Raw genomic sequence first — 24,599 nt, forward strand, 5'->3', positions numbered from 1 at the left:
CTTATGTGAACTCACACATACGTGCTTCATAATATGTCACTCCTATTTAACATCTCTTTCACACAAATAGGCATCGCCTGCCACACACACCCTTTTGCTAGTCTTCTTCCATTTTGCTTATTAACCCAAAGAAAGAAAAAAGTACAGAAGCCTTCTTGCATAGGTTGCCTTAATCAGATGAATTATTGAAACCACTCTGTCTAAATATTATTTTCCCTTATTTTTCTTTCTTTAGTTTTCCATTCTGTTGTATTTATTTAATTTTTATTTCATTTTCCAGACCTAAGTCAATGTTAGTCTACTACTGTACATCTGGTAACCTCAATCCCTGCAACCGAGGCAAAATGGGTAAGTACTTTAGCCATGTAACTGCATAATTACTAGTGTCTGACACAGAGAAAAAATAGACAAAAAGTGTGTCGTGGAGCTTAGAGCCTACATGGGGAGAAGGACAAAAAGTAAGCAAAGAGACAAAACAATGAGAAATTGTAAATGTGTGGTAGTTAACTAGAATGTACTGTGGTTACCAAGGAAAGGAGTCATTGGGAACACATACATGATGGTAAGCAGTAGGGGGTCCATTGGCTATAGAGATTTTAAAAAACAATGATGAAATAAAGCAAAAGTTGGCAGTTATAAAGAATCTCAGTGATAAAATACTGAAATACCCTCCCTACTGGGGCAGCGGGTCCTATACACACCCCTTCCCTTCTTGATATGTCACTGAGAATGCGACGTGATCAATGACCAGTGAGATTTAGAAAAGTCGGGTGATGTTATTCCTTCCTTTTGAGTGTGTAATAGTGATCACTAATTTATGCAACTTGTTTCTCTTGGATGTGCATTAACTACTCTACTAGTGATTTGTAAAAATGAATAGGAATCACTATGGGAGAATAAAAAAAACACCCAGATTCCTTGGACCCTGGGATCGAGGTCTTGGGTGATGCTGAGGAAACTATTTTTTTAATAAGCATCTAGATGATTCTTGATGCTTGCGGAAATGCTCTTTGAGAAACCCTGTACTATACAAATGATTAATTTGTCTGAATGTAAGGGATTTAATCTGGTCAATGTACAAAAACCATGGAAATCAATTTGAGTACAACTTAAACATCTAATGATGGTAGAAGATAAAAGTAGGGAGTTTTGCTATTCTGTAGGATTTCTTAGTACCTACTAACTAACACACCTCTTCTATCCCTGTTACATAGGTACCACTAGCTCTTCATATTCCAATGGTAAGCCATGGTACCACACTGAAAGTTCTATTGCAGGGCAGCTAGACACTGTGGCTCATTTATATATTGTGGCTTTGAATTGGGAAATGCTTTTCCAGGAATGAGAAATACCTGGCCTGCATGTTTCCTCTACCTCTCTCACACCTATAGCAAATACTGTGGGCTGATATGACATTGGTTATCCCTGTGCCAAGGCTGTGTTGTAGATTCCCTTCTAACACAGCGTTTCTGGAAGCTATTACTATTAATTTGATGTTGCATTCAAATTAAAGTCATTTGTGTTTCCTATCAGGGACTCTTAGGAGGGATAAGAATGCTGCCTACTGGGAGCAGTAGCCATGTTAACAGGAGGTTGAGCATATATAGTCTCAGGTGATATTACAAGGAGTGATAGACAGCTGGGTGGGTGAACATAAGCTGTCTCTCCATAGAACTGTCTCCTTTAGTGTCCCTTAAGAAGAGTTTTTAATATCCTGCATATAGGTCTTAAGCATCTTTTATCAGATTTATACCTAGTGCCCAGGTAATTGATGTTTCTTTTTTTTTTTTTTTTTTACTAATTTAAATGTCTTTTGTAAAAATATATTTTCTAATTGTGGATGATGTCAAATGCAATTGATTTTTGTATATTGACCTTATATTCAGCTATCTTGCTAAACTTATTATTGCTAGAAATTGTATAAAATTTCCTCATGATTTCCTATGTAGACAGTTAATCTGCAAAAATACCAGTATTATCCCCATTTTTTCAAGCTTTAGGTCTTTATTTTTCTTGTTGATGGCACCATCTCAGCTCACTGCAAGCTCTGCCTCCTGGGTTCACACCATTCTCCTGCCTCAGCCTCCTGAGTAGCTGGGACTACAGGCACCTGCCACCACACCTGGCTAATTTTTGTATTTTTAGTAGAGACAGTGTTTCACCGTGTTAACCAGGATGGTCTCGATCTCCTGATCTCATGATCCACTTGCCTTGGCCTCTCAAAGTCCTGGGATTACAGGTGTGAGCCACTGCGCCCAGCCTTCTTGTTGAACTTCTACTATAATGGTGAATAAAAATGGCAATAGTAGGTATTATTGTCTTGCTGCTCATTTTAAGCAGAAGACTTCAAATATTAAATTCACCTGCCATTTTTAGGATAAACCCAACTTGGTCATGCCATGTTATCTTTTTTTATATTTTGTTTAATTCAGTTTGCTAATCATATAGTTCCCTTGTTTTTCTATTCTCTGAAAGTGCTTTTGTAATAGTGGAGTAATCTATTCCTCGAAAACTTGGGAAAAGCACCTTTAAATTATCTGGATTTGTAATTTTTTGTGAGAAGATTTTTTATTGCTTCAGTGTCTTTAATAGTTAAAGAATTTTGCAGCCTTCATTTTCTGCTGGAATCAGTTTTAGTAAATTATATTTGTCTCTTTTTCTAAGATTTTGTCTGTTTTAACATGTGTTTACATTCTTTTTTTATATTAATATTTTTGTCTTAAACTGTATCTGTAATTATGCTTCTTTTTAAATTCATAATATTTGTGTGTCTTCTCTTTTCTTCTCAGCTAGTCTCCAAAGGGTTTATTTTATTTCTTTTTTTCAAAGAACCAACTTCTTCGGGCTTTATTGACTTTTTTCTTTGTTCTTTTTTTTTTTTTTTTTTTGAGATGGAGTCTCGCTCTTGTTGCCTAGGCTGGAGTACAATGGCATTTTCTTGGCTCACCACAACCTCTGCCTCCCGGGTTGAAGCAGTTCTCCTGCCTCAGCCTCCTGAGTAGAGTAGCTGGGATTACAGACATGCGCCACCACACCTGGCTAATTTTGTGTTTTTAGTAGAGACGGGGTTCCTCTGTGTTGATCAGGCTGGTCTTGAACTCCCGATTACAGGCATGAGCCACCGCGCCCAGCCTATTGACTCTTTATTATGCTGCTTTGTTTTCTATTGCATAGATGTATTGCCTTATGTCTTTTTTCCCCTTCCTCCTGTTGTCTTTGATTATGTTTTTCTTCTCTTTAACTTAGAAATATAGCCCATGAATATTTGGCTTGTCTAATACATCATTTATGGCTTTATATTTCCCTCAATGCCACTTTGACTGTATCCCACACATTTTGTTGTATAATGTTTATGTTATCATTACTCTCTAATCCTTAAACATTTTTCATTTGAATTTCTTCTTTGACCTATGAGGATGTAGAGTCCAGTTTTCAACTGCCAAATTAAATTTTCTACATGTGCATGAGTTTCTACTTGTCCCTCACATCAGACAGATAGTAGCTTAATGGTTAAAAGTCTTGAGCTTTGAGATGTAATAGACTTGGATTCAAATCATAGCTCATTCACTCACTCCTGTATTCATTAAATAGGCATTATTCTTGGTGCTGAGGATGTATCACTAAACAGAAATCCATGCTCACATAGATCTTATATTCTGGTATGCATCCCACCACTTAGTAGACTCCACTAATTGTTAGTTGTATCAGTTGGAAAAGGTCTCTCAGTTTCTCCCTGTAGATCAATTTTTTTTATCTGTCAATGAGAATAATAATTATTCTATTCTAGGGAGCTCTTCGGAGAACGTAGTGAGATAAAGTGCTTAGTACAGTGGTTAGAACAGTGAACATTTTAATAAATGCTTGCTATTACCATATGGACAGCTTTCTCAGAAAGCCTTTCCTAACCCAGCCCCACCCCTCCCCTTCCTGGCACCCAGACAGAGCTAGATGCTTCTTTTGTGTTCCTCCAGAGCATATTGTACTGGCCTCTAGCAGAATACTCAGGCAAAAGATTGTAATCATGAATTGTCCACATCTCCCACCAGACTGCCAGTTCTTTAAAGACAAAGAATATATCGTATGTAATTTTTTTTACCTCAGCATCTACCACAGTGCCTGGCAAGTGTTAAATGGTAAATAAATATATTTGAAATGACTAAAGGAAGGATTGATACAGATTTAGGAAAAGGAAAGTAAGTGTATGTTGCTGAGATATTTATTGATTCGTTCAGTCAAAAAATGTTTATTAGGCACTGATTACCTGTCAGCCACTTTTTAAGGTACTGTATAGGTTCAAACAAAACAGACAAAATTTTCTTATGGTACTTAAATCTTAGAAAGGAGAAATATACATCAGATATGGTTGAGTGATTGCAGAAAAATAAAACAGATTAAAGAAGTAAACAGTATTGTGGGAAGGCTGCTATTTGATAAGTGATGGCCAAAGAAAGTCTCTCTGATAAGGTGTCATCTTAGTAGAGACCTGCAAGAAGTGAGAGGACAAATCAGAGGGACACGTGGATGAAATATTCCAAGTTGAAGAAACAGCAAGTGCTGAAGTTCTTTAATCATATTCAAGGACAGCAAGGAGGCCAGTATGGCTGCAGCAGAAGCACTGAGAGGGAGAGCGGTAAGAGGTGAAGTCAGAGTGGTGGGCAGAGAGAGTGAGGATGCAGAGAGTGCAAGCCCTTGCAGACCATGGCTTTGCCTCTAAATGAGAAGAGATTCCGTTGAAGGGCTCTGAATGGGGACGTTCCTGTAATACACTCTGAGTTACATTTTACAAGAATCCCTCTGGCTGCTACATGGAGGTCCGACTAGGGTTACAGGGGTAGTGGCAGAGACCACTTAGGACAGTATTGCAACATTCTAGGCTACAGTAGTGGTTTGGATCAGAGAGACAGCAGGTGGAAATTATGATTCTGGGTATTTTTCAAACAGAGAGCTGATAGATTTTGTTCAATTGTGTGTGGGTTGTTAAAGAAAGAGAAGAATCAAGGATAACCCCAAAGTTTTTGGCTGAACTACTAAACAAATTGAATTAGCATTTGGTTAGAGGTAGAAGACTGGTGAAATAGCAAGTTTGTGTATGTATTGGGAGGGGGGTGATTAGCAGTGGGTGTATCAGGAGGCCCATTTTAGAGCTGTTAAATGTGAATGTCTCTTACACCTCCAGGTGGAAATGTTGAACAAGTATATGGATATATAGATCAGAACATCAGTGTTGAGATCAGAATCTCTTATGCTATCAGCCTGTACATAACTTTCTTATTTACCACCATCTTTTTAAAGTATAAATCCCTATGGAACAGATGATTCTTGTGAATCTTCTCTGAAGAGGAGTTATGTTTTTCAGATAGATTTTTAGCTGGCATTTTTTTAAGTAGGGCAATAATCGTATTACTATAATAACTGACATCATAATTGAATAATGAGCTTAGGCATATGCTTTGCAAAAACCTACATACCTTAATTAAAATTGAATTCAAATGAGTACCTTTTTGAAAGAACTACGGAATTCACAAATGTACATAAAAAGTTCTTAATTAAGCTTAATCTAAGTATTAATATAAAAAGAAAAACACTATTATGAATAAAACCCTGGATACCAGAGTGGACAATTGAGTCTGACATATTCCTGGAGAAATATTTAAAGTAAGCTAAAACAAGAAAATCTTGCCTTTAGAATTTTTTAGTTAAACTTTTAAAAAAGATTCAAATAAAACGTTAAGAAACTTCTAAATGGTTCTGAAAGTAATGGTCCAGCCAGGGAAATAAAGTTTCTAGCCTGTGTCTTGGGGCTTTCAGAATAGACTAGGTAACCTTAGAATTAAATGTGGATTTATGTTTTTCTGAAGAGTACCCCCTTTTATTGACTACATGTGCTTCCCCAAGAATTTGTTGTAGAGTAGGTGTTTCAAATAAAGGGTCCAATTCTTAACCCATTCACATTGTTTCATTTTGCAGATAACCAGTTATCTAGCATAAAAATCTTTACGTTGTTCTCAGAAATTGATTCTTGACTCTACACAGCAAATCCTTCATCTTTATTGTTGTGACCCATTGTAAATACCTTCCACTATGATGGGCTTATATTCTCCTATTCTCCTCTAGCACTTACTCTCTTTTTTCCCCCAGGATTCCAGGTCTTGGCAACCTTTGAAATTCCAATTCCATTTGTGAGAGCGTTGAGGAGGCCATATGCTGATTTCACCACAAGCAACTTCACAACCCAGTACTGGAATGCCATCAGCCAGCAGGCCCCTGCCATCATCTGTGACTTCTATCTGTGGCTCACTGGAAGGAAACCCAGGTGAGAAGCTGAGTCAATGGCTTTGAGAATGTCACTGCATTTGGGAGATTGAGGCCCCAAAGTCTTTAGGGCTTCCTTCAGCCAAAGATTAAAGGAGACAACTGAATCTGACCCATATATACAGATTGAACACACCTACTCTGAAAATGCAAAATCTGAAATTCTCCAAAATCCAAAATGTTTTGAGTGCTGACATGATGCCACAAGTGGAAAATTCCACACATCTTACCTCATGTGATGGGTCACAGTCAAAACACATTCAAAACTTTGTTTCATGCATAAAATTATTTAAAATATTGTATAAGATTACCTTCAGGTTATGTGTATGTGGCTAAGTGTGTATGAAGCATAAGTGAATTTTGTGTTTAGACATGGCTCCCATTCCCAAGATACCTCATTACATAGAAGCAAATATTCCAAAATCTGAAAACAGTTGAAACCCAACACACTTCTGACCCAAGCATTTCAGATAAAGGATACTCAACCTGTATAAGTTTTGAACAAACAAAGCAGTCATAGTGAGAAGCCACAGAAGCCTCCTACATTAAAAATGCTCCAGCATAATAAAGGAAGGTAAATGTTAAAGCACCTGCTTGGTGAATTCAGCAAGTGATCATTCACGCAAAAAGAAAAGCAACTGAGACTCTGTCGCTAGGGTTTTTCAAATAGGTAGAGAATCTTAAATATCCAGTAATGATGACAACCTCACTTACTGGGAGCTTACTCGTGGGGCTAAGGAGGATGCATGATGATCCCATTTTTATTGTCACAGCTACCGAAGGAAGATACCCTCATCAACCCAATTTTACAAATGGAGAAATAGAAGCTAAGGGAAGAATCTGAAGTAGTCTCAAAGGCAGTGACAGGAAGGATGTGGAGAAAGCTGAGTGTCAAAGTCAGTATTCAGGACCGGATTTACTGCTACTTAGAGATGAATGAAGAAATCAGAGGGAACGCAGTGTGCTGATGCTAAAGCAGCTGTCACCACCCAGCTGTGTGACATAGGACATCTTCTTTCTCTGTCTCACTTGAATAATATGATGTGTCAGAGGAGACATGATTGTAATTGCCTAAAGCAATTCTTGTGATCAAGAATCAGAAGCATGAACAGTATTGCCCTCTGTGTTAGCCCCTTTATAAGGGAGGAAGTCATCTTCAGCATGTTGAATTGTCATCTTTCTTAGCAGTGCAAATGACTAAAACTTAGCCAATGTAGAATTTGTCCAAATTTGGAGCAAAGTGAAAAGAAAACATTGTGATTATGGGGAAAATATTTGTATGGGACTATTAAATAAAGACACGAAAAGAAGAAAACCCAAATATTATAGGCAGAAATGCTAAACGTTATAAAATATATCAGGATTGGAAGAAGGCATGGATAAAGAACAAAGTTCAGTTAGGAAAGAGAAACACAGAAGGAAGAGACACAATAGAAGTCATTATGTATTCTGTGAGAAGTCAGACAGTAAGATTTGTGGGAAATGGGTTGGTTTGTTGTATGGTATGTATTTTAGCAATAATCTTTATGGCAGAGAAAGCTAAAATCCCTTAGCTTGCGTGAATGATCACTTGCTGAATTCCTCAAGGTAGGCATGATGAAGGAGGGTTTAGAGGAGACACAGACACAATGAACTGACCTAGATAGAAAGCCTTAGTATACTCAGCTAGGAATAGTGATTCTGAGGACACACTGTGACCTGACTGTGTCATTACATGTATGGTAGTGATGGGGATGATAGAAGGAAGAACTGATGGCATATTTTCACCCCCCCAAAAATCAGTTAAATATTGGGACACTAACCTTCCAGGTCAAGAAAAGTCACATGCCATAGCCATGGTATTGCACATCATTCATCTTGCATTCTTTGAGAATAAGAAGATAAGTAAGTAGTTCAGAAGTGGGAAGCTTTGTCCAGGCCTGTGTGTGAACCCAATGTTTTGTTTAGAAATAGAACAAGTAAGTTCATTGCTATAGCATAACACAAAATTTGCTTAAGTGGTGGTCAGCAAATCCTTGAATGCTGCTTAATGTGACGAGGTTGGTAAAATCCTTTGTGCAACACTCTTACTCCCTGAATGTTTTGCTGTGCTGGGACCTGTGCGTGCCAGACAAGGCCAAGCTGGCTGAAAGAGCAACCAGCCACCTCTGCAACCTGCCACCTCCTGCTGGCAGAATTTGTTTTTGCATCCTGTGAAGAGCCAAGGAGGCACCAGGGCATAAGTCTACTCACTTATATCTGTTTGTCTGGAACATAACCCATGTTTGTTTTTACAACAAATAAAATTGATCTTGAATAAAAACTGAGTGGTCATTGTCATTAATCTTTGAACCCAGATTAACCTTTTGGTCATGCCTAGTCTAAGAGAAAAGAGATATTCTTATCAATAAATACAGAGCCCAGCTATGTCAGTGAAGATCTCAAGTGCATAGACAGTAGTATAGGGAAGAGTCAGAGGCCAAAAAGACAGGGATGGCAGACATTGAACAGAGGAGAGTGTGGTGTTTGCCTTTGCATCAACTGAGATTATGGAATAACACCTGAGGCTTGGGGAGAGCACCTACAAGATACCAATAAAGCATTCTAAGAACATCTATGAAGTGAGAAGATTTGAATTACTGTTGTTCTTGTGATTACGATTGTATTTATGGTTGTTACTTCATTCGTATTAATCACCTATGTGCCCAAGTGTAATCATGAAGTTAGATTTTTCCCAGATTTTTTTATTAGACTCAAGAATTCCCATAGACAAGGGCAATGTCACTATCCTATTTATACATTTCTTCTCTCAGTTCTGCAGAGCCAAAATATAGAGTCCAATCTTTTAGATAGGTTATGCAATAAAGGCTGACTTGGATTTTCTAACTGGTACATGAGGCCCCGTGTGGTAGTTTACTCCAGAGGAAATTGGCACCTGTATATAATTGTAGTTAAGTTGATCCCTTGATATCAGAAAAGTTTCTGCTATGCAGTCCTTTTTGATGATTTAATAATATACATCCTCATTTTAGACAGTACCAGTGGCCATAGATGTACTTGGCAGCAGAATATTACAGATTGTAAACCTTGAATCTGTGTTTTAGTAGCAAGAGCATTTGGAGTCTTGTGCTTCCCTTGTAGACATCTTCTTAACATCTACATCCTATCTTTTGTCTACTGTTGTTACTGCTACTAGTTCCATAGACATTCTAATTTTCATTTGGGATATACATTTTTGTTATTTGTAAGCTCCCTCTTCTTTTTCATTTTTTCACCCCCTTTCAGACTGTTCTAAAATCAGAAAGGAAATTCTCCTCCATGAGCATGTATATGTTTTTGGCTCTTGGAACTTGAGATGGTGCAAGTAAGTACAAGCACATTTTCCAGATAAGTCATGTGAAGTGATTTACATTTCATAATATGATCATTTCTGATTGATCTTATCTATTAAGACCACCCATAGAGATGGCTGTAATGAATTAAGAACATCAAACAATGTCAAGTTGTTCATTGCATGTATTTCAGAACATTGCCGAGATAAAGCCAGGTGGAGTCATTAATTTCACCAGCTGGTTATTTCCTTGTTGCAGTGCCAAAGATTGTCATTTTTGAATTAAAGCCTCTGGTTTTTCTAACTCATCTTTCATTGTTGATCATGGCAAGTGAATAATTAATGAATGTATATGTTTAGGTTGTGAGAAATTTAAAACACACCCTAAGAGTTGTAATGTTGATTGCTTTTAAATGTTGTAATGGTTTTGAGAGTGTCTGCTAATGATTCCTTAATTACATACTTGCCTTTCTTAGAAAATCAACTCATTTCATTGGGATTAATTTTCTCTTAAATATTTAAATTCATATTTTAATAAATCACTATGCGTGGGATTCCATTATATATTTGAAAAGATCAAGTTTAATTTTTTTACCCAGGTAACATACACAATGGCTCAAGATTTGTGTTCTTTGATCTCACAATTTAAAAAAATATGCATTAAGCACCATGGAAATCCCAGCAACTTCAGCAAGAAAGAGTCTTTGTTCCATAGTTTCTTATGCTTGATAAATATGTGGACTAAAATAAATGGAATATCTTAATTCAGTTTTTGCTTCATGAGACTGGTTGAGTGAACATAGGCCTAGTGCTTTGACAATTGGCCTATTGTAGAAGATTGATATTCTAGTAGCCTAAATAGAATCCATTTCTTATAAGAACATATATATTTTGGAAAATGTGGTATTTCTCAGAAAACTGCTGAAATGAATTATGTATCTTTTCTATCTTTACTTCTATTATTTTCAAAGATCTAAAGCTTTCACTTGAAAATTAGTCTTTTGGAAAAAAAGACATTGAAACTAGTGTTAAATTATATTTCATTGAGGTAATGAATATGAAGATTCATTTGCTGTAATCTCCTTGTGATCTTCTAAAGTAGTTTCTTGTGCTTTTAAAAATAACACTATAATGGTCTATATGTGTATCAGTTTTTACAATAATTTGTCTAAACTTTAGCTTATACCAGTGTGCATGAAGAACCAAGTGCAGTCTGAATTAGCACAATGCAAATAGAAAACCGACCTTTTATTTTCCTCACAAAATAATATCTAATATAAACCTTATGTAAAATAAAGAATTTTTAAGTGCTTGTAAATTAATAACAAAATCATACATAATGTCAGTGGAGGAGAAAAGTTAAGGATTTTATATCACAGTAAAATGCATTTCTAAATTGACGTAGTATTGTTATAAAACATATTCTTGAATATTGTATCAGAATTTATCACCACTATTGAAGTCAAAATAAAGATGGATCTCTAAAGTATACAATTTATTTGGGAATCACAGAATTGTAGTTCTGAACAAAACTGAAAACCACGGTGGTCTTCTATATGTGTGAAGGACAAAGAGAAGATTGGGGGTTTACTAGCAAGGGAAATGCTACATATTGTTTTGAAAGAAAGCTCACGGACACTAGAGAAGATTTTGGGAGCTGGTCAAACAAGCCTAATGGGAGACAAATCTTTTGAGACTTCCCAGGAGCCCAACTAGAAAATCCCTTAGTCAATTTTAGGTGAAAAAGGCTTAAATTTGAATTTGATTCTGGGGAAGTTTGTCATTTGTTTGGATTCAAAAAGCCTAAAAATATTTAATTAAAGTAGAATTACATATCCTTGAGAGATAATGGTCACTTATTTAATCAGAGTAATAATGGAAAGACTTCAAAAACAAATTCAAAAGTTACATAGTCAAGAGAAAAAAAATACTTAGACCTGTATTAGAGATGACTTAGTTTTTTCAGGTGGTCAAAACCCGAATGAAGACAGCCCAAACCACAAGAAGCTATCTTAAAACATAAAATATCTGCTTGTTAGGTAGAATACTTAGAGAGAGAGAAAAAAGCCTTTTGTAATATGACCATTTCTCTTGGTATATGCCCTTTTGCATAAACTGGAAATTAAACCCCATGAAAAACTACTTTAATTCAATTAGACTCTGGAAGAGTGTGTGTCTAAGGTTATAAGTAAACCATATTATAGAATAATAATACACACACACACACACACACACACATAAGTAGTACCTCCACCTGGGGAAATGGATGGCTTTTAGAAAAAGTAAGAGCATGTGAAATTTCCTGGTTACATAGAACAATTGGGATACATCAGGAAAAGCCAAGAGTACAGAATTAATCTATACTGGAAAAACATTGTTTTTTCCAGTTTTTTTGAGACAAACATTCTCAGTGTCAGGTTATAATACCTGAGTGCAAAGTGGGGAAAAATGCAATAGAAACTGACAAAAAAAAAAAAAAATTGAGACAGTCACCACTTTAGTTAAGCAAAAAGATGTACTGTTTTAAGGAGAGACGTAAGAAGAGCAGAGGGCATTGATGTATTAACTGCAAATTACACGTAGTGAGATGCATAAAAAGCCAAACCTTTGAGATTAAATCTGAAAAACTTTAAGAGGAAAACTCTACCTCCTGAAATGAAGCGATCACTTATTTTTCTTTATTGCTGCTTCTAAAAAGAGGATACATGTACAGAATGTGCAGGTTTGTTGTACAGGTATACGTGTGCCATGGTGGTTTGCTGCACCTATTGACCCGTCCTCTAAGTTCCCTCCCCTCACCCCCATATCCCCCAACAGACCGTGGTGTATGTTGTTCGCCTCGCTGTGTCCATGTGTTCTCAACGTTCAACTCCCACTGAATGAGAACATGCAGTGTCTGGTTTTCTGTTCTTGTGTTACTTTGCCAAGGATGATGGCTTCCAGTTTCATCCATGTCCCTGCAAAGGACATGCTCTCATGTCCTGCGTAGTATTCCATAGTGTATATGTAACATATTTTCTTTATCCAGTCTATCATTGATGGGCATTTGGGTTGGTTCCAGTCTTTGCTATTGTACTGCAATAAGTAGAATGATTTATATTCCTTTGGGTATATACCCAGTAATGGGATTGCAGGGTCAAATTGTATTTCTGGTTTTAGATACTTGGGGAATCACCATGCTGTCTTCCACAATGATTAAACTAATGTATATCCTCACCAACAGTGTAAAAGCATTCCTATTTCTCTACAGCCTCACCAGCATCTATTGTATCCTGACTCTTTTAAATAATCACCATTCTGACTGGCATGAGATGGTCTCTCATTGTGGTTTTGATTTGCATTTCTCTGATGATCAGTGATGTTGAGCTTTCTTTCATATGTTTGTTGGCCAACTTCTTTTGAGAAGTGTCTGTTCATATCCTTTGCCCACTTTTTAATGATATTATTGCTCATATTAATTTTGAAATGACTGAAAATTCAAAATAAAGACAAGAAAGATAAAATTATATTTTTTAAGTTATAGGTATGAAGTATTTTTGAAAAGAAAGAAATCTCTAGATTATATATATACGTATGTGTATATATTTATATGTGTGTATATATAATATATATATTGCTTTCAAAAAAAAATTATTAGAGTCAAAATAGTACCATCTCCAGATGTTTTTATTTAGCTTGGTATCTAAAATCATTTAGGTGACCCATTCCCATATTTGGAGAATTTTTAAAATTTGTTGTCTACATCTGTGATATTCAGTATAGTAGCCACTAGCTACTTAACTTTTAATCAGTTATAATTAAATGAAATTTAAAATTCAGTTCTTCCAACATACTAGCTACATTTCAAGTGCTCAATAGACGCACTTGGCTAGTGGCTACTTTATTGGACGGGGCAGGTACAGAACATTTCCATTATCACAGAATATTTAACCAGACAGTATTGATCTAAATGGTTTTTTTTTCTTTTTTTAACTGGAGTGCAGTGGTGCAATCTCAGCTCACTGCAACCTCTGCCTCCCAGGTTCAAGCAATTTTCTACCTCAGCCTCCGAAGTAGCTGGGATTATAGGCGCCCACCACCACACCCAGCTAATTTTTAAATTTTTAATAGAGACAGGATTTCACCATCTTGGCCGGGCTGTTCTTGAACTCCTGACTTCATGATCCACCAGCCTTGGCCTCCCAAAGTGCTGGGATTACAGGCACGAGCCATTGCACCAGGCCAAGTATCTTGTAGAGAAAATTTATATTATGATTCAGATTTCCATGTTGCCCATCTTTTTTATTAATCTTATAGACACTTATTGGAGTGCTTATTATGTCTTAAGTGCATGAGAAGTGCAAAGAGTATAAAGACAAAAATGATGTAGCCAAATCAAGGGGTGGAGACAGACATTTAAAACATAATTGCAACCCAACATGAATTCTCCAGGGAGAGGAGAGCAAAGGACAATGAAGGCAGAAAGAATCACGCTTGCAAATCCATGAACGGTGTGGGTGTGTTTGGGAAACTCTGGGTAATTTATTTAGCCCTAGACAAGTAAAAATAAGGACTAGAAAGGTATGCTGAGGCCAGATCTTGAAAGATTTCAAATAACTGCAGTCAGGTTACACTCCATTGAATGAAAACCCAGTTGAAACTGGTTTAAAACACAAAGGTGGTGTATTGATGTACAATGGAAAAAATCCAGCACTAGAGTGGTGAGCAGCTGTGATTCAACTAGAACTCTGGCTGCCTTGGTTTTTGAATCTCTCAACTCTGCCACTTTGTTCTGGTTTTATCCCCATGATGAATAAGATATTTGCTGTAGCTTCAAGCTTTGCACACATAATATGGCAATCTTTGGATGAAGAGAGGCTGGCCCTCTCCAAGATTTTCTCCCAAGATTGATGAAACTTGTTTTCTAAAAACCCTCAGCAAATTTCCCTCCCATCGCATCAGCTTAGTTAAGGTTACCTGTCCACTTCTGGCCAGCCCCTGTGGCCTGAGATTATGCCATGTACTAATTTGTTGAGAAACCTCAGACATAAGCCAATCACTGTCTAGAATGTAAGAGTGCATGGAGATCAATCAGCTTTCCTCTGAAGCTGGGGTGAGATTATGTGTTTCTGAGGCAAGGTCGCTACTGGAGAAGGGTGAATACCTGCGTGATAATTCAGAACTCATCAAGAGATAGAAGACTGGGTGTTAGGGGGTTAGCATTCTGAGTGGAGCATGGTTTCTGGAGTCAGACCTGAGTTGGTGTCCTTTATCCACACTGCGTGGTGTAACTTTATGTAACCGAGCCTCAGTTTCCAAATGGAGATTATAATGGTCATTGTCTTTCGTACCGTTGTGAGATGTAAAGGGGTTAACACAGAAAAGGCACTTAGAATAGTGCCTGAACCACAGTAAGCACTCAGCAAATATTAGCTTTAAATTCATACTCAAATATGGGAGGGAGTTTGAGCTTTATCTTTTAGAGTCTGACACTCCCATTGAAGGTCTTTTGTATCTTGACAGCTAGAAGATTTCCTACTACTTAAATAATAATAAAACATTAGAACTCAAGTGATGCTGATGATGACAGGAAATGTGAATTAGTTGAGTAGTTGGGATGGAAATCACATGGCCCGCAAAGCTGAGAATATTATCTGGCCCTTTACAGAAGTTTGCCAACTCCTGAAATAGAGGACCAGAAAAATGTCTTCTGATATAAAACACCTAAACATGTTAAGCCTGGTGCAGTGGCTCACCCCTGTAATCCCAGCACTTTGGGAGGCCAAAGTAGCTGAATCCTCCGACCTCAGCCTCCCAAGTAGTTCCATATCAGCCTGGACAACATGGTGAAACCCTGTCTATACTAAAAATACACAAATTAGCTGAGCATGGTGGCAGTTGCCTGTAATCCCAGCTACTTGGGAGGATGAGGCAGGAGAATGGTTTGAATCCAGGAGGCAGAGGCTGCAGTGAGCCGAGATCACACCACTGCACTCCAGACTGAGCAACAGAGTGAAACTCTGTCTGAAAAAAAAAAAGATAAAATATGTTTTTATAAAATAGTTTTAATGCATAGCTGAACTTGAGGCAAAATAAGGAAATTCCTAAGTGTCCCGAAATGACAGGAAGGTACACACCTATACACAAACAGAGTGAGAGAAGTTGAACAAGCACACACAAATATGACAAATGTATATTGAGAGCCAAATATATGTCAGGTACATATTGCTCTGTGCCTGGGGAGCAGGGACAATAAGGTAGAAAACAAAACAGACATGGGATTAACCTCATAGATCTTAAAGTCCAGTGAGGTAGGCAACTTCTATAAGAAATAAATGTATATTAAATATTTTGAAAAGTACTGTGAAGAAAAAGAGCAAGATGCTTTGAAAGAGAGTAACAAGTGACACCTGCTTTAGGATTATGTGCCTTGAAAAGGACTCCAGAAATAGTGCCACTGGAACTCAGGAGGAGTTAATGTGTTCACGGAAATGGGAGAGAGCATTTCTTTTAGGTAGATGCCTAGGCTCTGCCAACTTTGCTTGATTCTATCTGACTCTATTAGACAAGTTATAGAAGTATAATAATGCCTTTGCTACAAAACCAGAAATGGATAAATACTTAAGAAGAAATTTTCACATCTCGTCAAATGTGCGTTTTGATGCTATAGTAATTGTTCCAATTTAAAACATTGATTTTTACATATTTTCTTCTTTCCTTTTTTTTTTTTTTTTGAGACCTGTTCTCACTCCATTTCCCAGATTGGAGTGCAGTTCTCAATCAGCTCACTGTAACCTCAAATTCTTGGGTTCAAGGGATTCTCTTGTCTCAGCCTCCTGAGTTGCTGGGAATATAGGCACACACAGCTACAGCTGGCTAGTTTTCATATTTTTTGTAGAGATGGGGTCTCGCAAAGATGGGGTCTCACCAGCATCTTGCTGATGCCGGTCTTGAACTTGTGGTCTCAAGCAATCCTTCTGCCTCAGCCTCTTGAAAGTGCTAGGATTACAAGTGTGAGCCACCACACCTGGTTTATACATATTTCAATAGTTTTAATATAACAGCAAAGTCCATTTGAGGCAGAGGACAGACTTTTTAAAAAAAATTATAGTAACATCTGTCTTGCTCTTACCACCAAGGCTGGAGGGCAGTGCATGACCATGGTTCACTGCAGCCTCAACCTCCTGGGCTCATGTGATCCTCCTACTTCAGTCTCCCAAGTAGCTGGGACCACAGGTGTGTGACACCATGCCCGGCTAATTTTTTTTTTTTTTTTTTTTTGTAGACATGGTGGTCTCACTGCGTTGTACAGGCTAGTCTTGAACTCCTGGTTTTAAGCAATTTTCTGGTCTCAGCCTCACAAAGTGCTGGGATTACAAGTATGAGCCACCACACCTGGCTAGAGAACAGACTTTTAATAACAAAAGAAAAGTCCTTTTTATTCTAAGGTTGACTTTAGGAGCCTGTTTAAAGGCAGGTAGATGAAACTGCTTACAGAAAGCTAGCTTTGTGTGCTGAACTTGATACTATTAGAGGTTTCTTGAAAGATCTGGGAAAAAAGGTTTAAAATTGCAACTGGAAGATGTTAGCTAGACTAGAAATGGAGAGTCCCAAGCACTCAGGAATTCAGCAAATGGCTGCTGGTTAGGTTTTTGTTTTTATTTTTTGGGTTTAAGATACCCTCAAACTCTAGTTATTTCTGAATTGAAGATGACCAATTGATGGATATGTTTGTATTAGTAAAATCAAAAGCTTATTAGTTTATATTTCACGTTAACAAAACCCATAAAGAAATTATTCTTTGCCTTTGTAACCCATATGTCAGCTTGGATATCCCTGCCCTTTAATAAAATGTAATTAATGAATTCCCCAAGAATTGTTGAGGATTCTCAGGTGGCTAATTGTTCATGGTCATCTCTGCTGTTGCTGGGGATGGATCTGTTTTGTTTATGAATCATTTTCATTTCACATAGACTCCATAACAAGTCGATCCAGACCAGGTAAAGGCCTCGTTCTTCATTTGTCATAAATTGAGAATCAAACAACAAAAAGAGAGAACACGTGCCTAGGCCTGCCTAACACTCATAGGACCTGCCTTTACCTACCACACATGGACACCCAATCTTTCAATGCGTCATCCTCTACCCTGTTAACTGAAGTTTTCTGTGTTTATTTTTCTCATCTTTTAAATCTTCCATTTACTGTAATTTAGGAGAAAATGAGGTCACTGAGTTAATTCATTTTGCTGAGTTTAGTACACAAATTCTAGGCAACGTTTCACAGACCTGGGTCTTTCATGGTGTAATAAATGTGGGCTTTTGCAAACTGTTTTCCTCTTTTTGGTCTCACAGCTATGTTTTGGATGATTAAAGTTGCTAAAGGTCTAAACACTTACTAATAGGTTTTGTTCTTACATCTGCACTGGGTGGTAGCATAGGGCAGTAGAAAGAACACTGGAGCTCTAGATACTACCGTCTCCTCAATCAGAGAAGTAGAGCTTGGTTGAGAGACCATAGCCTAGTTAGCTAACCCATAAGAGTCTTGTTTTTAGTATGCGTAAAGTGGATCTGATAATAATAGCTATTTCACGGGGATTTGCAAAAATCAAATGTAATCCTATGTATAAAATAATGTCTCATATTCTGCAATACAAATATTAGTTTTGTTATCAGTAACCTCTCATTTCTTTTACCCAGGTATGTTCTTTTGTTCACTATCCCTAAGAAAGACTCTACATTGCCTGTATCAGTTTCACACTCTTATCAAGGATGTATACATTCCTACATTTTCTTTTCTACAGTTAGTCATTTCATTAGAAAGACTTTTAAGTATTCACATTTATATTATAACACTTAATTTGAAAAAAGCTTTTTGCAAGAAAGGAGAGTATAATCAGAAATTCATCTATAAAGTCCTAGGTTTCAGCAGCCTGTGCCACATGTGTTCACAGTCACTCTCCATTCTGCATGAGTTGTACTAATGTGGGAGCTGAAGGAGATAAACCCCCCAAATCAGTAGCTTAATACAAATGAAATGTGATTGTCAATCACAGTAGTTCTAATTGGTAGAAGGCGTTGCACTCCACAGTCACTCAAGGATCCATGCTGATGGAAGGTTGCCATCTTCTGCACATGGCTTCTAAGTCATCCAACTCTCTGGATGACAATATCCAGCTGCCAATGGGGTAAAAGGGGCACTGACATCATGTGGAAGGATTTTATGGTCCAGGTCCAGCAGTGCCTATCACATCTGCCCATATTCCACCCTGAGAAGTGTCACTGGGCTACATCTAAGTACAAGGATGGCTGGAAAATACATAGCTGTGTGCCCGGGAAGAAAGGAAAATAGGATTGTTGAACAACTAATGAGGTTCTGCCATGGCCTTCTTTTTAGGTCACCAGATGTCTGCCTTCCTGTCTTTCCCACACATACAAGACACTCATTCCTACCCAAGGGTCTCATACCATTATTGCATCCAGTTCAAAGTCCAAGGTCCAAAGTCCAAAGGGGAATAGACTGTACTCTGTATCAGATTCTGATATGTAAGCTTATGGTTTTGCATTCTTGAATAAAAAGGCCAATTTTCTGCCTCCCATGTAGACGTAAAAATATCTCTGTTCTACCTCTTGTCATGGTAGAACAGTGAAAAGACCACCATAATTGAAGAAAAAAATAAAATTAAATAAAGAAACCTGCTATGCAAGAAAGAAGACAGACAGGCAAGCAGCAGTCCCTAGATTATAACCATAAGGAAATCCAGAGTAGCAAGTAGTGAGAAGCTCCCTACACAGGGCATGGGGAAATTCCTTAAATAGCCCCTGAATCTACTCTCTGGGAGGAACCCTCTTTTCCATCATTTTTGGTGGTGGCTCCATCCTCTGGAAGGTTCTTATTTCTTATTCCCTGGCTGTCACCTCTGAACTGGCTGTTAAGGAGTGTGCTTTTTTTGAGGTCTTTGGCTTTATAACTCATTCTGCAAGAGTAAAGGTGAAAACCAATGAGTGTTGTATGCCGATCTGTCCTGCAGACTCTGGCCAAGTGATGAATGAAAGGAGTTTGCTGACACAGGTATTTTTCCTGACAGTGCGACTAGGGGACTGCACCACTCAGTGCTTCTGATGAGAGAGTGCAGCAGCCGAAAGGAGTGCAGCCCCCCTAAGCTGGCCCCGCTTGCATTTATTTAGTACAGATTTAATGACAATGGCTTGGAGCAAACACAATTTGTGGGTAATTAACATTGTCAACTCCCCGAGTATTATTAACTTTAATAACCACATGAATGATCAAAGCGTGGTTTCCAGAGATATAAGTAGAACAATTTATCTAGATAAGTTTCTTTACATTCCGTTGTTATCTAACCCTTGCTCTTAAGAGAATTTAACTGCCTTCAGCTAAATTGTCTTTTGAAGCTTTTGCAAAATCTCCCGTTCTTCCAAGAAGGTTTGTGTCTTTCCCTATAATCTTTTCTTACAACTTTTCCCACCACCCTGACCAAACTCCTACAGTTTTAGGTTTAAGGTCAGTCATTTGCTGGCTCTGGGGCTGTGGAAGAAAAACTAAATCCCTCAGTTCATGCACACAGTGTGACAGCTTGGCATAAGTAAAAGACATGAACAAAAGGATTAATGAAGGAGTGAAAGAAGGAAGGAGTGTGCATTAGGCACAACATCATCTAAAAACTAAAAAAAGCTGGAATGCATTAAACTCATTCATTCAACAAGTATTGGTTGAGTGCCTACTAAGTGTCAAGTGCTGGGCCTGATGTGGGGGATACAGTGGAGGATACAGTGGCAACACATGGAAAGTAAAGGCAGTGAAAAGGCCATGGATTTAAAAATTAGAGGAAAAAAGGGGTAATACATTTGTTATTGGTTTTAGCAAATCCAAAAAATGTGAGAAAATAGTGCAGCGTTTGCCAAATCTACAACTCTTTCACCCTCACTGAGTCTCAAATTAAGAATGCACAAAAGCAGAATTACTAGGAAATCAAAAGTTTTATGGGTGTTTTCCCTTAAGTAATAGCACTATACTGCAAACTTGGTGGAGTTTGCCTGCACATTTGAAATAACCAACCTGCACCTTTACCCCCTCCCCCAGATTCTAACCAAATAAAGTATGAAATAAGGCAGAACTCGCCATGCTACACCAACTTACCAGGAATGAAGTTGATGCTGATTGGAAAAGTGTCAAGCAATAAAGAAGAGTTTGGATTTATCTTAAACATTATCTTCATGTCACTTGAGACTTTAATCTCAGCCAAATCTACTTCCAAAACCAATCTCTTGTGCAATGATCTTGTCTGGGTCCAGGCCAAGGCTTACTTCTATTGCATAGCTACTCTCACCCTTCTTGATTTTCACTCTGAAGAACTTTCCTATCTGGGTTAGAGTTTCTTCTGCTAGGCATCAGATTCTGCAAATATTTATTATCTCATGTTAATCAAGACCCCCTCTAGATTCTGCTATTTAACTTTAACTATTTTGACATAAACAGAGTGATTTAAAGGCAGTTGTAACTTGTTTCTAAGTAGGGCCTGGTATAGCTTTTAAGCAATGTATCTCTCCAGTCACACACAATAATGAATGGATTCTAACTTACCCTAAGTACTGCCATGTTCCTGAAGGTAAATAAACCATGTCAGCTCTGTGAGGCTTAGGAATTTTTCTTTAAAATGTAGCAACCAAAAATGTTACCAGTTTTCCTTTGATTACTACTATATTGCCCAGGAAGTGTGATCAAAAGACATCTGTTTTATGTATCAAAATTCATACATCTGCTTCATTCACTTCCTTTTATGGTATCACCTCTGACTTCCAGTTTCCCTGCTGTCAGAGAGAAACAATTAAATGGGAGATGCTTTGGACAACAGGATTTTTAAAAATCCAGTGGCCACAGAGAGTTGGAACTGAAGAATCAGAAGAGAGGATTAATTTTCCTCTTACCAAGTTTCTTAAGTATTTTCAGAACTCTTAAAGGGACCTATCAGTAGCAGGGAAAGTGTCTGAATTAATGGCAGGATTCTTGAGGACTTTCTCACAAAGATAATTAAGGTGGCACTCTAAGAAAACTACCAAAGACATCACAAATAATGTATAGATATTTTTATTGTAGTATTACTTATGGTAAACTTGGATCCAATTTGAATGTTCCACAATAGAGTAATGATTCATTCAACAACAATACATACAAGTGTTAGAAAAGTGTTCAGGCATTAAAAATCATGTTTTGTCAAATAGTAAATGACACAAAAAGGCTTGTAATATATTCAATGCAAAACCATATTCAGTATAATCTCAACTCTTAGCCCTAAATGTTCATATGATCTTGGATTAATATTTTTTTTTACATTTTCAAATTTTCAAATTAGAAGTATGATTATTCTACTTCTATGGTGTGGAAAAAATTACCCTCTGAAAAAGTGAAAAAGTAAGAACAGTCATCTTCTACTTTCCACATTTTCCAAATACAATGAACACATTACACTTTTACAGTGGAAGAAAAGAAACACCTATCTTTTAAAATAGTAAATAAATCAGAATAAGAAATTCATCATGAATTTACAAAATTATGTCATCAAGTATAAGTTCAGTTCATGTTTAGTTTTGAAACTGTTTATCAAAATTAAATAGTTTGACTTATTTTTATTAGAAATACAATTCTAAGTATTCAACATTGCTTTTTAAAAAATTATCTTCTAGTTTTTCATAAAATCTGAGGAGCTGCTACTGAAATCCCACCAGATCTCATGTGTTTAAATGTGAACATGCTCACCACAGACCAAGGACATTCAACCTTTCAATCCTCAGGATTTCCAAGCCAGGGGTTTCATCTCTTACTTATGGAAAATTTGTCCATTTAATTGTGAACCAATCAGCTTTCCATTGTGTCAAAATCAAATCTAGATAGTGAAATTGGTATTTTATCTTTATTGTTATCTTAAATATATCTTGGCTTAAAGAGACATAAGTGGCTCTTCCCCACTACACCAGATAATGAATTGCAAATAAATCATTCAGTAGTAAAGTTCAAAGAAAGCTTGAAAGCATTTTGAATTTCCTAGTGTCTTACAGATTTGTTTCTTTTTACAACAACCATGTCCCATGTATATCTATTTAGGACCTTAAGTTGTTAATAATCTACTCCGAATAATTCCTTAAGAAAACATTAAAAGGACAATGTCTATACCTGGGAAATAAAACCCAAAGTAGTAGAAATTGTATTAAAAATCATGTAGTTAATTAAGAATGATTGTGAGCTTAAACACTGAAAAATGTGTCACTGAAAGAATACCAAAAATGGTCAGCCTTTTCCTCTTAAGTTATATTAAGGTATATATTATAAGCACTTAGTACGTAACAGAAGAGTTAGAATGAGATTGTACCAGGTTCAGAATTCCTCATCCGAGAAGACCAGACAAAATTCAAGGTTTTTAGAGAGGGACTACCCTGAATGATGTCACCAGCAAGTGAGTTTATAAACAAAGACAGAGCTTGGCAGGTTGCACTGGATACTTCAAACCAGTTTCTCTGGAAAAATTTGAGTTACTCAATAAACCCTCAGTTTTCCTGAGGTAAATCAACTTTGAAATACAATGGAGAACTCTGGGTGATAAATCACGCCGGGTTACACACTGGGACTGCAGTTCACAGAACATGATTAGATTTAAGACAATAGAAGATAGGAACATTTTTTGAACTAGTTTATTGAATCCTTTTGAGAATATCACTGTTTGGCAGTTCCTAGAAAGCTTAGACAAAGTAATCTTCAAGAGGCAAACAAATTAACTTTGAACTAAAAAAAACAAAAACAAACAACCAAAAACTTTGAATTAGAGAACATCTGCAAAGAAAAGCCCAACAATCTGACATGTTGATTATTATTTTTTAACATTGCAGAAATACAAAGATGATTTTACTGTTCAGACCTTTACACATCGCACAACAGAAAAATCCTTCAGTTGACTAGTTTCCGTAAACTTTGTAGCGTTATGGCAAAACAAGAGTCATCTGTGAAATACACAAATGTTTTGTACTGAGGGATATTTTCACATAACACAGGAGATGATAAACTTAAATTTAGACCCCCTCAATCTCATCGTCACACTGATTATACTGTAAGCAGTGATTGGGGTGCACACATTGCATGTTTTGAAGGTATGGATGTGGCAATTCTAACGTATCTTAACATTGTTTCTGAAAAGCTAAGGTTTTGTTATTGAACTACTATTAGAAGTCGAATGTGATCCTCTTCCAATGTCTGGCATTGCCTTCCTGTGGAATTAACATTCTGTGTGATTTAGAGTACGTGTCCTGACTTTCTCAATGCTCATAAATACCTTATCTGTACGAAACTTTCTTTAAGGGAGAAGCAGCTTTAGCCTGTCTCCAGTATATGGCCCTGACTTGCTTATACATGTAATCTATTATGAAGGAAAAAGAGCCATCCTCACAAATCTATAAGATTAAAACTCCTAGCACAAACACAGCTTGAATCAGTGCTTCTGTAGCTTGTTTCAGCAAAGGGACCTTCACCAGCACTGTGGCTACAACATATGCCTTGCCATCAGATACAAGAGTTAGGCTTCATATCCACGTCCTGTGCAATAAAAAAGCTTTAAATCTGAATGGAACATCCATAGAACTAGCTCACAGACAACTCAGAAGCAGGAACACTTTGGTCTGTGTTCAAGTAAAATGAAGGTTGAGATTTCTTTATGCAGCAGCAGAAGTAGGATTCTGTATCTCTCTTTGGAGTCAAGTTGGTCTTTGAAAGAAAACCAATTTGCTTCTAAGAGGTTCTAATCTAGTAGGATACCAGATGATGGCAAGTGTGTTTAAACCAAGTATAGACTAAGGGACTGGTACATTGAAAAACTACCTTCTGTTTCAGCAGAGGGTAATCAGGGTGTCAGCAATGCTGTTGTTACTACTAAGGTCACCAAGGACCTAGACCAAGAAGTTCCATCCAGCAACACCTTATTACAGTGTACAGAGGTCAA

General features: G+C 37.2%; 1 protein-coding gene across 1 annotated transcript in view; it reads left to right on the plus strand.

The window, feature by feature from the left end:
- Positions 1-24,599, plus strand: part of LOC736079 (fatty acyl-CoA reductase 2-like) — a 55,544-nt gene that overhangs the window by 2,450 nt on the left and 28,495 nt on the right. The window contains exons 3-4 of the mRNA XM_054678841.2: positions 281-348; positions 6,139-6,313. Coding sequence (XP_054534816.2) covers positions 281-348; positions 6,139-6,313 — 243 coding nt within the window. The remainder of the gene's footprint in view (positions 1-280; positions 349-6,138; positions 6,314-24,599) is intronic.

The sequence above is a fragment of the Pan troglodytes genome, chromosome 13 (assembly GCF_028858775.2).
Source record: "Pan troglodytes isolate AG18354 chromosome 13, NHGRI_mPanTro3-v2.0_pri, whole genome shotgun sequence".
NCBI classification, from domain to species: domain Eukaryota; kingdom Metazoa; phylum Chordata; class Mammalia; order Primates; family Hominidae; genus Pan; species Pan troglodytes.